This window comes from Mizuhopecten yessoensis, unplaced genomic scaffold (genome assembly GCF_002113885.1).
Source record: "Mizuhopecten yessoensis strain PY_sf001 unplaced genomic scaffold, ASM211388v2 scaffold11165, whole genome shotgun sequence".
NCBI classification, from domain to species: Eukaryota; Metazoa; Mollusca; class Bivalvia; order Pectinida; family Pectinidae; genus Mizuhopecten; species Mizuhopecten yessoensis.
The window spans coordinates 817,330-833,244 of record NW_018408912.1 but is presented as its reverse complement, the minus strand read 5'-3'; the positions used below and the strand labels follow the sequence as shown (position 1 = coordinate 833,244).

General features: G+C 34.9%; 1 protein-coding gene across 6 annotated transcripts in view; it reads right to left on the bottom strand.

Moving 5' to 3' along the window:
* Nucleotides 1-14,838, bottom strand: part of LOC110467201 (ubiquitin carboxyl-terminal hydrolase 15-like) — a 28,684-nt gene extending 13,846 nt beyond the window's left edge. Inside the window, exons 1-8 of one of the 6 annotated variants that reach the window (XM_021524194.1) lie at nucleotides 14,759-14,838; nucleotides 7,720-8,204; nucleotides 7,290-7,388; nucleotides 6,644-6,880; nucleotides 5,590-5,612; nucleotides 5,035-5,204; nucleotides 4,622-4,656; nucleotides 1,237-1,538 (exon numbers count right to left, since the gene is read on the bottom strand). In XM_021524194.1, coding sequence (XP_021379869.1) covers nucleotides 1,237-1,538; nucleotides 4,622-4,656; nucleotides 5,035-5,204; nucleotides 5,590-5,612; nucleotides 6,644-6,880; nucleotides 7,290-7,388; nucleotides 7,720-7,731 — 878 coding nt within the window. In that variant the 5' untranslated portion in view covers nucleotides 7,732-8,204; nucleotides 14,759-14,838. Of the gene's footprint in view, nucleotides 1-1,236; nucleotides 1,539-4,621; nucleotides 4,657-5,034; nucleotides 5,205-5,589; nucleotides 5,613-6,643; nucleotides 6,881-7,289; nucleotides 7,419-7,719; nucleotides 8,205-13,131; nucleotides 13,188-14,758 lie in introns of those variants that run through there. The other 5 variants (XM_021524191.1, XM_021524189.1, XM_021524190.1 and 2 more) reach the window with 5 other exon arrangements.
* Nucleotides 14,839-15,915: the final 1,077 nt, after the last annotated feature.

Below are 15,915 nucleotides of genomic sequence, written 5' to 3'. Positions count from 1 at the left end.
ATGACAAATTATTTTCATGAAATATGTGACATTGCAAATATTTTCAAATTTTGTCTGTTTCTCAGCATCCAGCAAGACAACATCATTCCTTTACACATTTGATTCCATGGTCACTAAGTTGCCTTGTATTACATTTTATTTAACTGCAGGAATAGCTTTTTTAAATACTTAAACATACAATACGGTCTAGTCTAAAAGTAGCCTTATGTTTCCTGATACTCAAGACCCAACGATTAAGGTTAATTAATTGAAAATTTGGTTAAGATCAGTCTATATGTGTAATTATGGAGAGGATCTCAAATGTTTCCATGCTATGACCCTTAGACTGAATATTAAGTGGCAGGGCCAGACCCATGAGCTCATCTTTTTGACATGAATGTGTGCACACACTTCTTCATGCCCATCAAGTGCATGTACATACATGGTTATAGGGTTGGGAGCTCAATTGTTTCCAAAGTTATGACACAAAGACCAAGTCCCAAGGGGATCGCACAACCCCTACAGTAATCATGGTTGCATGCGTGCATTCGTCTCTTTGGGTCCAGCAATTGTATATGTGTATACAGTGGAAACTGAATATGTTTTCAAGCTATGGCATCGAGAATATATTATCAAAGGTGGGGGCAGATCTTTGGAATAATTCTGGTACATGATTGTGTTTGTCTCTTCCTGCCAAGCAATTCAATGCATGGCTATGGGGTGGGGATCTCAACAGATTCCATTATATGATACAGGGATCAAGTCTCCATGGGCAAGGATGGACCCCAGAGATAATCATTGCAGCATGAGTGAATCCATTGATTCACCTCTTTAGGCCTAGAAATTGTATATAAAGTCAACAAGGCTGCTATTTTTTCCGATATATTTGTTATTTGAACCAAACGGTCAGTAGGAGCTTATCTGGTGGTGCTTCGTCTGTTGTTAGTCAACTTTTGCATTAAATGACATCTACAAAACAACAGAGTAGAATTCAACTTAAGTTTGATGGTATTATCCTTAGGCCATGGGGATCAAGACAGGGGCTAACCCTCCTAGGGGTTGAGGGTTGGGGTCACACGTGGTCATATTTGCTTATTTGCTGTAAATGACATTTCCATCTAAACTATTGGGCATATTTCAACCTTACTGTAGTGCTAGTATTCTTAGGCCATGGAAATATTTCAGCTAAGTACTCACTTTGTACATCTATGCTATATGCTTTGTGGATTTAAATATCTTTTGGCACATCACACTCACTTGAAATATCTATAGTCCACTTCATATGCTAGATCATCGGGATTTGATGACCATGTCTGGTAGTCTGTTGGATTTTGTTGATGGTAGCTGTTTCCATTATGACTTCGACTATGGTTGGGGTTATAATTGCTTATGTTGTTTCCATAATTGCCCTGATTTCCAGTGTCTCCAGCCTGCATGTAGGCATAAGCTTCTGCTTCCTGTTCCAGCATGTAGTATGTGTAGTCTGTGTAGTCGTCATAGTAACCTGCCTCTTCACGTGTTATTGTCTGCCCTTGCTGGTTATAGAATACTGGTTCATTCTGTTCATAAAACAACTTAAAAGTTTTAGTCAACAATCTTACTCCTCCACATGCAAACTGATTATAGTGTATTACGTAAGACAAGGATTTCCTGGTTTGTCCAAAACTCAATGTCCTCTCATTTATTTTGTTCCAAAGTAAGATTCTGCAAATATATTAATTGCTGTTTTGAATAAAATTGCTGTGAATATAATCACGTATACAGAACATGTATTTACTTGTAAATTTTATATCTGAAATAAATAATTCTTCAATAAATGTAAATATACGTAAGTAAAATATTTAAATTGTAATTTTCTTCCATGACTTTATACATATAGAATTTATATGAGTTTTTAGGTCACCTGAGACAAAGTCTCAAGTGACCTATTACGATCGCCTTTTGTCCGTCGTCGTGCTTCGTGCATCCGTGAACAATTTACATTTTTGACTTCTTCTCCAAAACCCCTGAACCAATTTCAATGAAATTTTGCAGAAACCTTCCATGGCCAAAGGTCAACCAAAATTGTGAATTATATGGTCCCCAGCCCCTAGGGGTCTGAGGGGCGGGGCCAAAAAGAGTCAAATTGACTAAAATTTCAAAAATCTTCTTCTCAAGATCCAGATATGGTAGAATCAAATACTCTTCATAGATGGAAGGGTCTGAAGGTGCTTTATCAACACTGTGAATTATATGACCCTGGGGTCTCACGTTTCCCCCTGGGGAGGGGATAAACTTTACTATAGTTTATATAGGGAAATGATACTTTGGATATTACATGTTGATAACTTGATTGGAAATTGGCATTATAACCCTGAGTTGACAGTTTGATACTTTGAAAATTTTGAGCCAGCCCTACCCCCAATGGCTGTAGGGCGGGGCCCAAAGGAGCCAGTGTGCTAAAATTTCTTCATTTTCCTTCTTTAAAATCCAATTTCTACCATAGGGATTAAGCGATTTTATCCTAATTTAGTCTGGAGCATCCTTGGGCCAAGGGGACTCAATTTTGTATTAGCAGTGGATGTGGTCTCCCAGGGGGTAGAAGGGCGGGGCCCAATAGGAGAAATAGAGATAAAACCTTTAAAATCCTTCTTCGACCATCAGGATTAAGTGATTTTTTCCTTATTTAGTCTGGAGCATCCTTGGGCCAAGGGGTCTCAATTTTGTATAATTGGTGGGTATGACCCCCCTCGGGGCATAGAGGTGGGGCTCTGTTTGAAGTTTGTTCTCGCTATATCTCAAGTACTGGATGGATCTTTCTGAAATTTCATATGTACTTACAGCACATAAGCACAGAGCGATAAGGCCCTCTGGGCCTCTTGTTTACATTGAAAACGTTTTACATGTTGATTTTAATGATATCGATAATGGAATTTGTAATTGATAATTTGAATTGGAAAGGACATACCGGTCAATTTTCTATTATAATGTTCGATTATAATCGATCATCACTCATGATCAGCCCATCACTATTGTTTACAAAGGTAAAATTATTACTAGGGTTTCAATACCAAGTGATATTCATTTTATGATGTCCATCATTTTGTATACGTTGAAACTTTTGTGGTTTGATTATTAGCTCACCTGGTCCGAAGGAAATTGGATTTTAAAGGTTTTACCTCTATTTCCCCTATTGGGCCCCGCCCCTATACCTTCAGGGGGATTAGACACATCGCTTATACAAAATTGGTTCCCCTTCACCCAAGGATACTTCTTACCAAATTTTGACAAAATCCTGTCATTTGTATAGAAGAAGAAGGTATTTGAAGAATTTGCTATGTTTCCCCTATTGGGCCCTTCCCTTCTGCCCCTAGGGGGGCCACACTCGCTGTTTATACAAAATTTGTTCCCCTTCACCCAATGATGCTTCAGACCAAATATGGATAAAATCCCTTCATCCCTATGGTAGAAGAAGGATTTTAAAGGTTTTACTTCTATTTCCCCTATTGGGCCCCACACCTCAGGTCCCAGGGGGGCCACACCCACCGTTTATACAAAATTGGTTCCTCTTCACCCAAGAATGCTTCAGACCAAATATGGACCAAATCCTTTCATTCCTACAGAAGAAGAAGGATTTTAAAGAATAATTTGCTATGTTTCCCCTATTGGGCCCCGCCCCTCAGCCCCCAAGGAGGCCAGACCCACAATTTATTCAAAATTTGTTCCCCTTCCCCCAAGAATGCTTCTGGCCAAATATGGAACAGATCCTAACATTCCTACAGAAAAAGAAGGATTTTAAAGAATGATTTGCTATATTTCCCCTATTGGGCCCTACCCCTCAGCCCTCAGGGGGGCCAGACCCACCATTTATACAAAATTGAGTCCCCTTAGCCCAAAGATGCTCCAGACTAAATTAGGATAAAATCCCTTAATCGCAATGGTAGAGGAAGGATTTTAAAGGTTTTCCCTCTATTTCCCCATATTTGGCCCCGCCCCTCTGCCACCAGGAGGGCCACACTAACCATTTATACAAAATTGAGTCCCCTTGGCCTAATGATACTCCAGACCAAATTTAGTCAAAATCTATTTGGCCGTTCAGGACTAGTAGCATTTTAAAGGAAAAGGACGGACCAGGTGAGCTAATAAAAATGCAATAATGTTGATCAGAAGTTACAGTCTGGACATATTTGCCTGCTTGTACTGATCTTGACCTTTGTGATGCAGAATTAAGAAAGTCATGCTACATGTCATGTAGTTATAGTACACAACGTTAAAGTTATGCATAACTTTTTTTTACCAGATATGATACAGATAAACCTATGATGTTTCAAAAGAAAATGTTTTGCCAATTGGATAGTTAATACAGACAAGCTTTTGACCTTTGATCCCTTACCATGACCTTGACCTTTGAGTTACTGACTGACCTTTTGATAGTTATGAAACACATCTATAAAGTTTTGTGAAAAAATCTGCAGGAAATCAGAATGATTGCCCCTACATGATGTAGATATGGGCAGATGGATGAGTTATACCCTACACAAACAAATTCTGTGTGGGTGGGAGTGGGGGTTGCATACTAACACCAGTTATTATCAAAACACAAAAACTTCAAATGTCAGAATGTCTGAGAATTTCTGCTTTGGTTGAATACAATCATACTTACACCTTGCACTGAATTTTCCAAGCCGAACGGATTATCTGAGAAAACAGAATGATGGCATATTTGAAAAATTTGATGAAAAGAATATTTTCCCTTGTGTTAATTGTATTTCCCAAGCTTTCTCTAGATAGAACCTTTTACTTAAAAATAATTGCATCACTGCAAGGTTTGTTGGCAAACTCCAAAGAAGTATATCAACAGCAAAGCCATGAACATTGTACATATAAAGTATTTCGTAATATTTAACCAACATTACACACCTAAAGTTAAAGTGAAAGTAAAACTACATTTAAACACAATTATAACAAACTCTACAATGTTCAATGTTATTATATAAATCTAGATTCCTTCACAAATTACAAGGGCATTCTACAATCTATCAATAAAGAGACTATAATAGAGACAGTTTATTGTACCTGATTGTTTGTTAACGGAGACATCCAACTTGTCCAGATCACTTGTCATCCTCAACAATGTGTCACATATATCTTGTTTTGAGCGTGCAGTTCGTGGATCATCTTTGTACCAGGGACCTACAGGACCTGGCTTGTAAAGCTCAGACTCGAGTTGTGCTAGCTCCTCATGTCTGTAACATATAACAGGACAACAACTGTACTCGTTTCCCAAGTAAATACCACCAGTAACTTATAACACATAACTTTCTTCTCATTACTCCACATAAAGTCATCATCTGAACTACATTCCACTATATTCCATTTTAAATAAGGCATAGAATATTGAAATTGGATACAACAGGAACATGCCTGACTTATCTCCTATATCCTTATTCATTTTTTCACAAACAAGTCCTTTAATATAAAACTATAAAACTAAGCACAACTGAAATTGTATTTATGGAAGGAATGGTATACAAACAAAGGTACTTAAAAGCAGCCATCACCTTGAATGCAAAACTGCTAGTGACTGATCACTATCATTTGTATAGAGAAGACAAAGTGTGATATACTTACAGTTCTCTGTACTTGTTGAAATCCTGTAAAGATAAAGAAAATCATATAGAAATGTAAGCCAGTACGACTATAACCCCATAACCCATTTTGTAATGTGACTTAATGTGGCAGAATGAATATCATTGTCCCACCTGAACAAAATAGTTAAATATGACCTTCACTCAACAACACCAAAATAGCTAAATATGACCTTCACTCCACAACACCAAAAACCTTTGGGTTCCTCAAACAGAAGAAAATCCCCTCAACCAAACTATAATCAATATATGAAGTTTTCCGTTTCTAACTCTCTAATTACACTTAAGAAGCGTTTTCACACAACAGGTGAGTCACTTTGTCCTCTGGAGGTCTTAAATAGAACTCCTCCTCTACCCATCAGTAGGCATCCTATTAAGCTTCAGGGTTTCTAGGTGAAATGATACTCAGCTTACAGTCATGAAAACAATTTTTTCACTATAAATGCTGACTTTGACCCATGTCCTTTTGACTTCAAAATGAATAGGGTTTCTCCTCGTCCCAAGGCTAGGGTAGTCATTCTGAGAAATATGATGAAAGCCTATCTGTTGTGCATACTAGGATATGGATCTGCATACTAAGTTTGGTTGAAATGGAACCAGTTTCAGATTAACCCATCAGAAAATAGTAGCCTCATTAGATGTGTGTAAATATGCATCATATTGGTGATTGAACTTAACCTTAAAACTTACCATTATGTATGTAGTATTAACGATGTACATACCTAATATGGTTAAAAATGAATCAGTTTTAGGGTAGTCAAATTGGGAACCATTTAACCAATCAGAATCAAGCAGTCTTTTTAATCACGTTTAAATAAGCACACATCAAATTGATGACCAAACTTAGCCTAGATCCTATTTGCCATGATGAATATGCAATCCAAATTTTGTTTTGATCCGATACTTTTAGGGGTGTTATTGAATGAAAACAAAAGCGTGAGAGGTGGATAGACAGGTAGACAGACCGACCAAATTAAGTTAAATAAAAAAATAATATCCAATGAAGTGGATTTTGTAAATTTTTGGACACCACTTACTGGGTTGTATGTTTCTGAAACTGGATATTGTCCTGCGACAGTCATCGCTTGACTCTCAAGCTGTTTGAGAGAATCCTGCTGACTATCTATTTTCTGCAATTCTGTTTTGAAATAAGAACAGATATCTTCTTTCTTGGTTTGTAAGTTTGAATTCAGCTCTGATTCTTTTTGGTTCAAAGCTGATCTCAGCATACTGAAAGTGTCCATCACTACTTGCCAGTCATTTCTGATCTCTTCCTATAAAAATTGAAATGATGAAACTAAACAACAAATAAGAGAACCTTAGGGTACTATCTTGCTGCTATTGAAAATTCTTTTTAAAGATGAAATCTTTAAAATTATATTTCGCTAAATTCAACCACAAAAAACTTCCCAAACTCAGATTTTTGCTCTACTAGCTCATGTGCATCAGCGGTACTCCAGGGGCTATGCTCAAATATTATCAAACAAACATTTCATTCATCATTACTTAATATCGTTGAAAATAAAGAGTCATTGATAGTTCAGTGAAAGTCAAGCAACATCATCTTCATGAATCAATGGCGAAAAAATCTGTTGAAGCATTTAGTATCCAGTATCGCAAGAAAAAAATCTTATTTTACCCACAAAACAAAGTGATTGTCAAATTTATCAGGATTTCACTTGCCTCAGCACTGTTTTGACAGACAATAAGATCTTGTTGAGCACTGTCAAGGCAATTCTTCAGTTTAGTTATCTTTGGCAAGACTGACTGCTTCACTTCATCCTAGAAGAATGATATCAATCCTAGATATAGCTTGTTGAATACAAAGTGTGTGCTTTAAATCACTGACATTAAAGCTCTATTTATTAAAGAAGGAAAATGTTTTAACATTAAACTGAGCAAAACTAACACAAAAATGTTCAGTGGATAACCTGAATGCTAAAAGCTGCAGGCAGCTAACTCCCATCATATTTATTAACGAGGCTTACAAGATATTAGTTCCTAAGTAAAGATCAGGTAAACATTTACACCAGAAAAGATGTTTCAATTTTTGTTGTCAAAACTTCCATTTCATTTGAACATTCAATACAATGTCATTTGAGAATTGATTTACCTTACAAGACATTACTTTATCCTCTAAATCCTGGGTGTGATGGCCTTGGTGATCAACGAGGCATTTGGTTCATAACGCTCGGTCACAGGTGTTACAAAACACACTCAGGGATTTCCTATGTACCTGGCACACTACACCTTGATTTTCATGTCTTGATCCAGCTTCTGTTTCTGTAGTTTCAGGCTTGCGGGATTGAAACCTACTAATTATATTTGCTAAAACAAGATTCTTTGGTAGTCTAGAAATGAGTTGATCCTTTAGTTTGAAGGCACATCTACACGAGGGGCAGTGGAACTGTGTCCCCTTCGCTGTGGAGGTGTCTATGTGTTGCTGTATGTGGATGTTTAGACACTCCCGACAGAAGTTGTGCTGACAGGGTAAACTAACTGGATCCTGGTACAACTCCAGACAGATAGGACAGGATAGTTCCTCTTCTAGTCCCATGTCTGCCATTTCCTCTATCACACAGGCCTTCCCCCATCAATCTGAACCAAAATACAAGATGTATGAAATTCAGGAAACTAGAATATTTACATTAGATTGATTATTTCTGGAAATTTAATTCCTGATATTCCAGTTTTCTTCCCAAGTTAATCTTAAATGATCTATCATGTTAAACAACTTTCTATCTGTATGGTCATAGATTGCAAATCATGTAAATGTAAAAACTCCAATGCACTCATTGTTATTATTTTGTAGTGATAATGGAGACAGGGATATTTAACAATTCATTCAATCGCAGGATAACAATATTCATATATTTTCTACATTTATCAAATCAACCGGGTATAACAGACCATCAAGACCATTTGTTAAAGATTTGGTAAGGTCTGAGGTATGGAAAGCTCTTGTATTGTTTCAACAAATCTTATTGTGTTAACAAAAGGATTAGACAACAGGCAGTGCCTATATAAGTCTTTTCCTGAACCGGTACAACATATATACATTTACAAGAATAATAAGGTATATTTGCAAAATTATCGATAATTAATTACTTATTGAGATTATTGAAGGAGATGGACAAATATATGGAAAATATGTATATACATTGAACTACACACACTAATATCAAGGCTCACTCTTCTACCAGATGCGTAGATGTCTAGGTCACTTTCGATGTTATAGTACAAGTACTGCGCCACTGGCAACATACATACTTCTATACCCACACGCACACACACGCACACACTCGGAGCAGATTGATATAACGGGAAGTATTAAATAAAAATATACTAATCATATTCGAGTTAAATGAATCTATTAGTTAAATTAATTAATTTCTCAACTTTAGATAATATATAAGTATTAGTTTCTGGTGATAGCTCATTATCTCCTGATGTAAGTAATTTGAGACTAATACATCCTACTACATTATATACTTCATAAAAATCACGTCTGAAATCAGAATAATTTGGACATAAAAAGAAAAAATTATCAGCATCTTCACGGGGTGCTCCACAAGAACAACTGCCATCTTGAATAAGGTGGTCAGTAAATTTATCGAAGTTTAAGTCACTTGCTTTGTGCCTGATTTGACAAAGTATTATATTAAGATTCCTAGGATTGCACTGTTTAAAGATCAGGGAAATATTATCTACTTGATTATTAAAATAGTTATTTAGTCTATATTTGAACGAAGTAAGGGAATTAGCAGATGTTATAGAAGAATCTAATAAGTTCCATAAGTTCATTGTATCGGGAAAGAAACTAGTGTTGTAGATATGAGTTCCGAGCTTAAGGTACATTAAAGAATCTAGTATGTCTTAATCCATATGGGTAATTAGCATTATTAATAAAAGGTACAATAATATTATAAAGATAGTCAGGTGTAAAGCGGTTTATTATCTTATACATTAGAACTTATTTATGTTTAAAGCTCTTGTATCAACCCTTCTATATCTGTATATATGTTATGCTGCTATGCCAACATGTTGAGGGCCCCCTTTTGCATATCTAGTTCAATCGATTTGTCTGTTTTTAAATGTAACATTTTTTGGTATAAATCCTAGCAGACCTGCAAATGTTTATGCAGGCCTTGTACGGCTTTGTCAAGGCTCGCCTGAAAGCAGCATAAGATTGTTAGGTTAGACCTTATTTCATGAACGAACAACTCTGGTCCAACCAGTTCAACATATGGATCATAATAAACAACTGCGGACTGGGTCTCAAAAGTGTTAATCCATTTAAACCAAGGACAAGTGTTAAATATATCACCAATAAAACATAGCAGAACAAATAGTATCTTGCTGGGCACTAATTACTCCACTTAAGGCACTCAGTGTTAGCCGAGATATGCATGTAACAGAATATTGCCTGTTTTTGGGGGTAGAATTTGTGTAGCTGTTGATGGATTTGGGTCAAAGTCTTATAAATAAAAAAGTTTATTATGACCACTCCTGTGATGCTGAACTCATACATCAAGTCAAGGTCTTCCAGTTGTTAACAGAGGGTACACGCATTTCAGTTTACTTCCCATTAGTTGTTTTTATACATTAACAAGAGATCCCAGAGGGATCTTGGTGCCCACCATTGTACCATCTTCGTTAGTTCTATGTCAGTGCAATCTTTTCTCTTCTTTTCTCTTATCTGTTTGATCAGTTTGCCTGTCTGCAATCTTAATAAGTCTTTTGTTCAACCTCAAAAGTTAATTTGAGAAAGATCCCTCCAATACTTTTTGAGCACTAGGGTTAAAAAACGTTTACTTCCAAATTCAATACGACCACCTGCCAGTCATTTTTTTTTTGTAACTTAAAAATTGTATTCAGATTTTTCAAACACAAAAAAAATCCACCAGGCCCTAGAAGCAATCACACGTGTTCTGAGAACATGTTTTAATCTGATTATTACCAAGTAAAAGTTTCACTAAATTGCTAATGATAAGACTGAAAGGCCCTTAAGGTTCAACAAGCCCTCAATAGATGCTGTAGTCACCTAAAATTCCAACCCCCTAGCTGATAAGTCATATTCAATGACCTCAATTAAAAATGGGAACTTATATTATGTAATTTGAATATATAGAACTTGTATATTGGCTATTAAAAACCCGTCGACACTTCTAATAAACTACAAGAATAACGTATTGCTCCTTCGCCTGTTGTGATTGAATCTATTTTATGATGTTCTCACTTTTACTCAATCCCCTGCATACTTCGGGTATCCAGACGAGGAGCAAAGGACCAACTTATTCCACCATTAAGAAAACCACGGCGTTGGCTCTACCCTTGCCTTGGCTATTAAAAAATACATAGCCATGTTAACATAGTCAAAAATAAGGCATTAAAGCTGATATCATTATAAAAATAGCTCAGCGGATTTATAACATGTCAATCTCTTTTGCGACCCAACTGAGTGCTAAGAAATGACCCACAAACTAAAGTTTATTTATATGCCTAGGTCACGCGGCGCTTTATTTCTCTTCTCTCTCCTAGCTGTTGATAGCAATTCCTACCTCAAATAATGATAGATGTTGCCATGCGAAACCACTTAAATCATAGTAAAATCCCCTAATAATATATTTTAACAGATTATAAATAAGAAAACAATGGCTAAGTATCTTTAATAGATAAATGAACTTTGGATGATGTGCCATTTAATAACATTCTGTGATGTTATAAATGCGCTAGGCATGTTATAAATATTGAAGCTGAAAAGTGCTATAATGGTTATAACATGTCTATTTTTTATAAAAACATTTCCATAGCAATACTCATGTACTTTTGAGGCCGGTAAGCCTCTCCACACCTAGTTAAAGAGAAATTAAGGTCTGCATGTCCTAGGTATATAAATGAACTTTGAATAATATGTCATTTCAGAGATTGACATGTTATAAGTCGAGTGAGCCATTTTTATGAAGACATCAGCCTTGATGCTTTATTATTGACTCCGTTAACCTGGTGCTGTATGTTTTAAGTAGCTTGTGTAAAAGTCCAATATATCTAAAATTACATATATATATATTACTATTTTTAATAAGGGTCTCTGAATATGACTTACCAGGGGTTGAAATTTAGGGTGACTATTACATCTTTTAGGAGGCTTGTTGAACATTAAACGATTATCTAAGGCAACACGATATATTAATATGTTCCGTCGGACTAAAATTTTCAAGATTTTTTTCTATTTCTTTCCATTTTTATGATTGATACGGACAGTCAATATTAATCATAAAAAAAGAAGTCAATGAAAATAATTTTTTTTAGTGTATGCTTAAGGATGTACACCTCTGAGAAGTCAAAAAATCCCTTTATTAAACTTTTTTTCTTATATGGATTTTGGAAAAAGGAGCCAATGGCATAGTAGAAAATGCAAAAATAAAAAATGTCCGTGTGGTCGTTTTTGTGCTATGATCTGTCAAAGATACCAATTTAACACAACATGTGATTTTAGATGATTTTTTGGGTTTTGACCATTTGCAGAACAAATTCATACAATTTCTTCCAAGCGTGTTATCAGATATGTATGAATGTTTGTAGAATTGATGACAATATTATTTTCTTTTAAATTATGGTAGTAAAATTTGTTAATCTTATTCTTTTAACTCAGAAAGAATGAATGAAAAAAACACATTTTTTTACCATTTTTTGCAGATTAAACGCTTGATATAAAAAGATCTGCAATTTTTTTTTTTTTTTTTTTAATATCTATTGAATTAAAAGAAAACGTGTTTCTCTTTCTAAAACATCCACAAAAATGGGTGGTAAGTGTGCTTCTTTTTTTGTCCCATTATCATTCGTGTGATTTTTTACCTTTTTCGGGGTCAAAAATCAAAAGTGCTTCAGTGACACTAAATATGTAAAAAAAAATATCAATAATGTATAATTTTCCAGTTTGTTGCATATTATTTTTATCATATTAAACATTATAAAGTTGTACAGTAAAATTGAACCTGCTACAATTAAAAATGGCGACAAAATGACAACTTAAGAGAAATCGAGTGTCAAAAAAGGTGAAACTCGTTACACCAGATCAACACGAGACTTGAACGTGATTGAAACCTCTGAAGATTACATCCTTATTTAAGCATACAAGTATACATGTATGCTACGCCATAGTCCGTATTATTCTGACGTTTTGTCGACTTTTTTTTATATCGGTAGCTGGCGTCGATTAACGTCAGAACTGTGTGTGACAGTGACAATTTGTTTCTAAAATATCAGTTTGAAGAGCGACACAATTACGCGGGAAATAAGCGACCCGCGCAATTGTGTCGCTCTTCAAACTGATATTTTAGAAACAAATTGTCACTTTCACACACAGTTCTGACGTTAATCGACGCCAGCTACCGATATAAAAAAAGGGGTGTGTTTTACTGTTATCGACGCCAGACCGATATAAAAAAAGTCAATAAAACGTCAGAATAATACGGACTATGGCACTATTTCATATCTAAAGTTCAATTTATTAGTACTATACGTCTCTGGCAAGATTGAGGCAGTAAATATAACAGCATTGAAGAGAACGGGTTGTTTCGCCCCAAATCCCGTTCGCCCTAAAAAATAAATAAATTCGTAAGTCATAAATATCATGTTAAAACTTTAAAAACTTATCTTTCTCTTGAGTCAAGATAAAATGACGTGCCGGAAGATGAAGAACGAACCTGTATATTCATCACCGAAGCCGACACCGGACATACTAATATCAGGAATATATATACTGCATATGATCATTTTCATATCATTACCTTAATTATATGGACATATAATGAAACTAAATTAATTTCTCTAAGTACAATACTTATAATATATAAATTAGGTATGGACATATAATGAAACTAAATTAATTTCTCTAAGTACATAGATACGTATACGAAATGGACATAGATTAGGTACAAATTGCGTATAAGAATGAAAATAAATTAATACTTTCTCTAAGTGCAATACTTATATATAGATAAGATATGGACATAACGTAATGTTGAATTATAACACAGTATTGAGAAATGCCCTATTTATGACAAGTTACCTACTCAAAATTATCTACTCAAATATGGATATGAAGTTTTGTTGTTTCCTAGAAATTTGGTTAGCTTAAAGATTTATTTGTAATATTTCATAAACAACAAAATTATGCTTCATAAGAGTCCGCTAAGTTACCTTAGGAAAGGCTTAAAGTTTTCCCCAACTTATGATTATTTCATGAATTTGTAATTATTATGTATGGAATTGAATATATTGCATATGTTCTCCGCCAAAGTACAAGATATTTGTAAAGTATTTATCAATATGTACATTTCTGTACGCCTATATGCGATGTGCATTTGGTAATAAATTGAATTGAAATTGAAATATAAATTTGTATTGGTCGGTACTATCAAAACATCTCAAAATGATCTCCAATTAGCAAAAAACAACACAGATGTGCACAGATCTAGAAATCAAGTAAAGAAAACATTGTCACACGGCGACGATTATGTGTACACTAGACTAAATATGTTAACATGGAAAAATAATATTGTTGTATACCCCGCAATGTAATTAAAATTACACCGTTTTTGTTTCATTTCACTATTCTTATCTATTTCAACACAAACACATCTTTTTAATAAAACTGATTTTAAATATATGGAAGACTAAGAAGACTTAATTTGTGACTTAAAACAAATACAAATGAAAAGAAAATACAAAACAATGTTTCGCCCTAAAAAGTTTGTTTTAGGGCGAAACAACCTAGGGCGAAACAATCTAAGGCGAACGGGATTTGGGGCGAAACAACCCGGAACCAAAAAGAGCTAGGCTATAAAATTACATTTCGGTAAATTTTGCCCATTTTTTCCAATCTTTTTCATTTTTTTCCATATCATATCGAACAAAAATTATCATACATGTATATATAAATGTATGTAGCGGGCGGGATATATTAATGTGTGTGTGTGTGTGTGTGAAGAAGGGATCAAAATGTCTAGAATTCTTTCAGATACACTCCTAGACCAAGTGTTGTCCGAACGCCTTGTTATACAAATCTGCATATAAACGTCAATTAACGATAATTAAAGCAGTATAACAGGTAAAATCATTCAAATCAGTAGCTATTTAGGACGAACCTCTCGGTAGTTCTTGTGAGTGCATGTTCATAGGCCTAGGGCACCTGTCCTTGGTACGGAAGTACTTATCTAAGCCCGTGGACTTACAGGAAACTGGAAACAGGGAAAGCGAAAGTAGGCCCAGGCGGAAAGAATGCAGTTTTGTTACAACTTATTTTTGTTTTGATTTTGTTTTCGTATGTTCCTAGTAGCTTCTAATCAAAATGATCAACCAGTCCTTCCAAAATCGATTATTCAAACCCTTTATCAATTATAAAAAAAACCATACCTTCCAGTTTTTTTGAGCCTTTATCGAGTTTATCAGATATTTGGCAACCGGAAGTCACTTGTAGCACATATAAACATTTTGAAATAGGCCTAGCGGGAAATCGCACATTTTGTCAACGAAGCTGTATAAAAAACAACACAGAATACAGAGAAAGATATGGCTGAACAGCTGATAGCAGGGGCTCTCGAGGTATTGGAATGTTTCGTAATGACAGAAGTTGCTTAAAAAATATGCTTATTTGTTAAATCTCTGCCAGCCAAACATCGACGTTCAAATTTCAGTTTAATTATGTTTTCCAATTTCAGTTCAGTTATATACCATGAAAGACAACAAATAATTCAAAGTGGTCCGGCGAGGGTGGGCAACAGTTGTCGTATTGGTCATAATGCAAGTCAACAACGTTCACTGCAGCCCTTTTTCACTACAGGTTCGAACATTGGATGTAAAGTGGCAAGACAAGCAATTGATACAGTACATGTATTTAGTTACACTCAATAATGTGTTTCAAATATGTAAATTATTATGTTTTTATCTATGGAATGTAGTAATTTGCAATAGTAAAAGTATAGGTTTTATAGTAATGATATTTATAGAATTGTTTAAAGAATGCATTTATAACCTTTTGGAAAAGATAACTAATTACATACATTCAAGTTACAGATTTAGAAATTAGTAGATTAATAAATATCATTGTATATGTACAATTGATAGGGTAAAATAGATGTTATATAATAGCATTTGTCAATAGAGTTGTTTCCCTTTTACTATGTTATGTATGCAAGTATGTGAAATATGTTCGGTTGCATGTAAGATTTATATGTTGTATTTGTTTGGTCAACAGGGTTTTTAAGAGTGGAATAAATATATCCAAAGAATACCCGGATCCTAG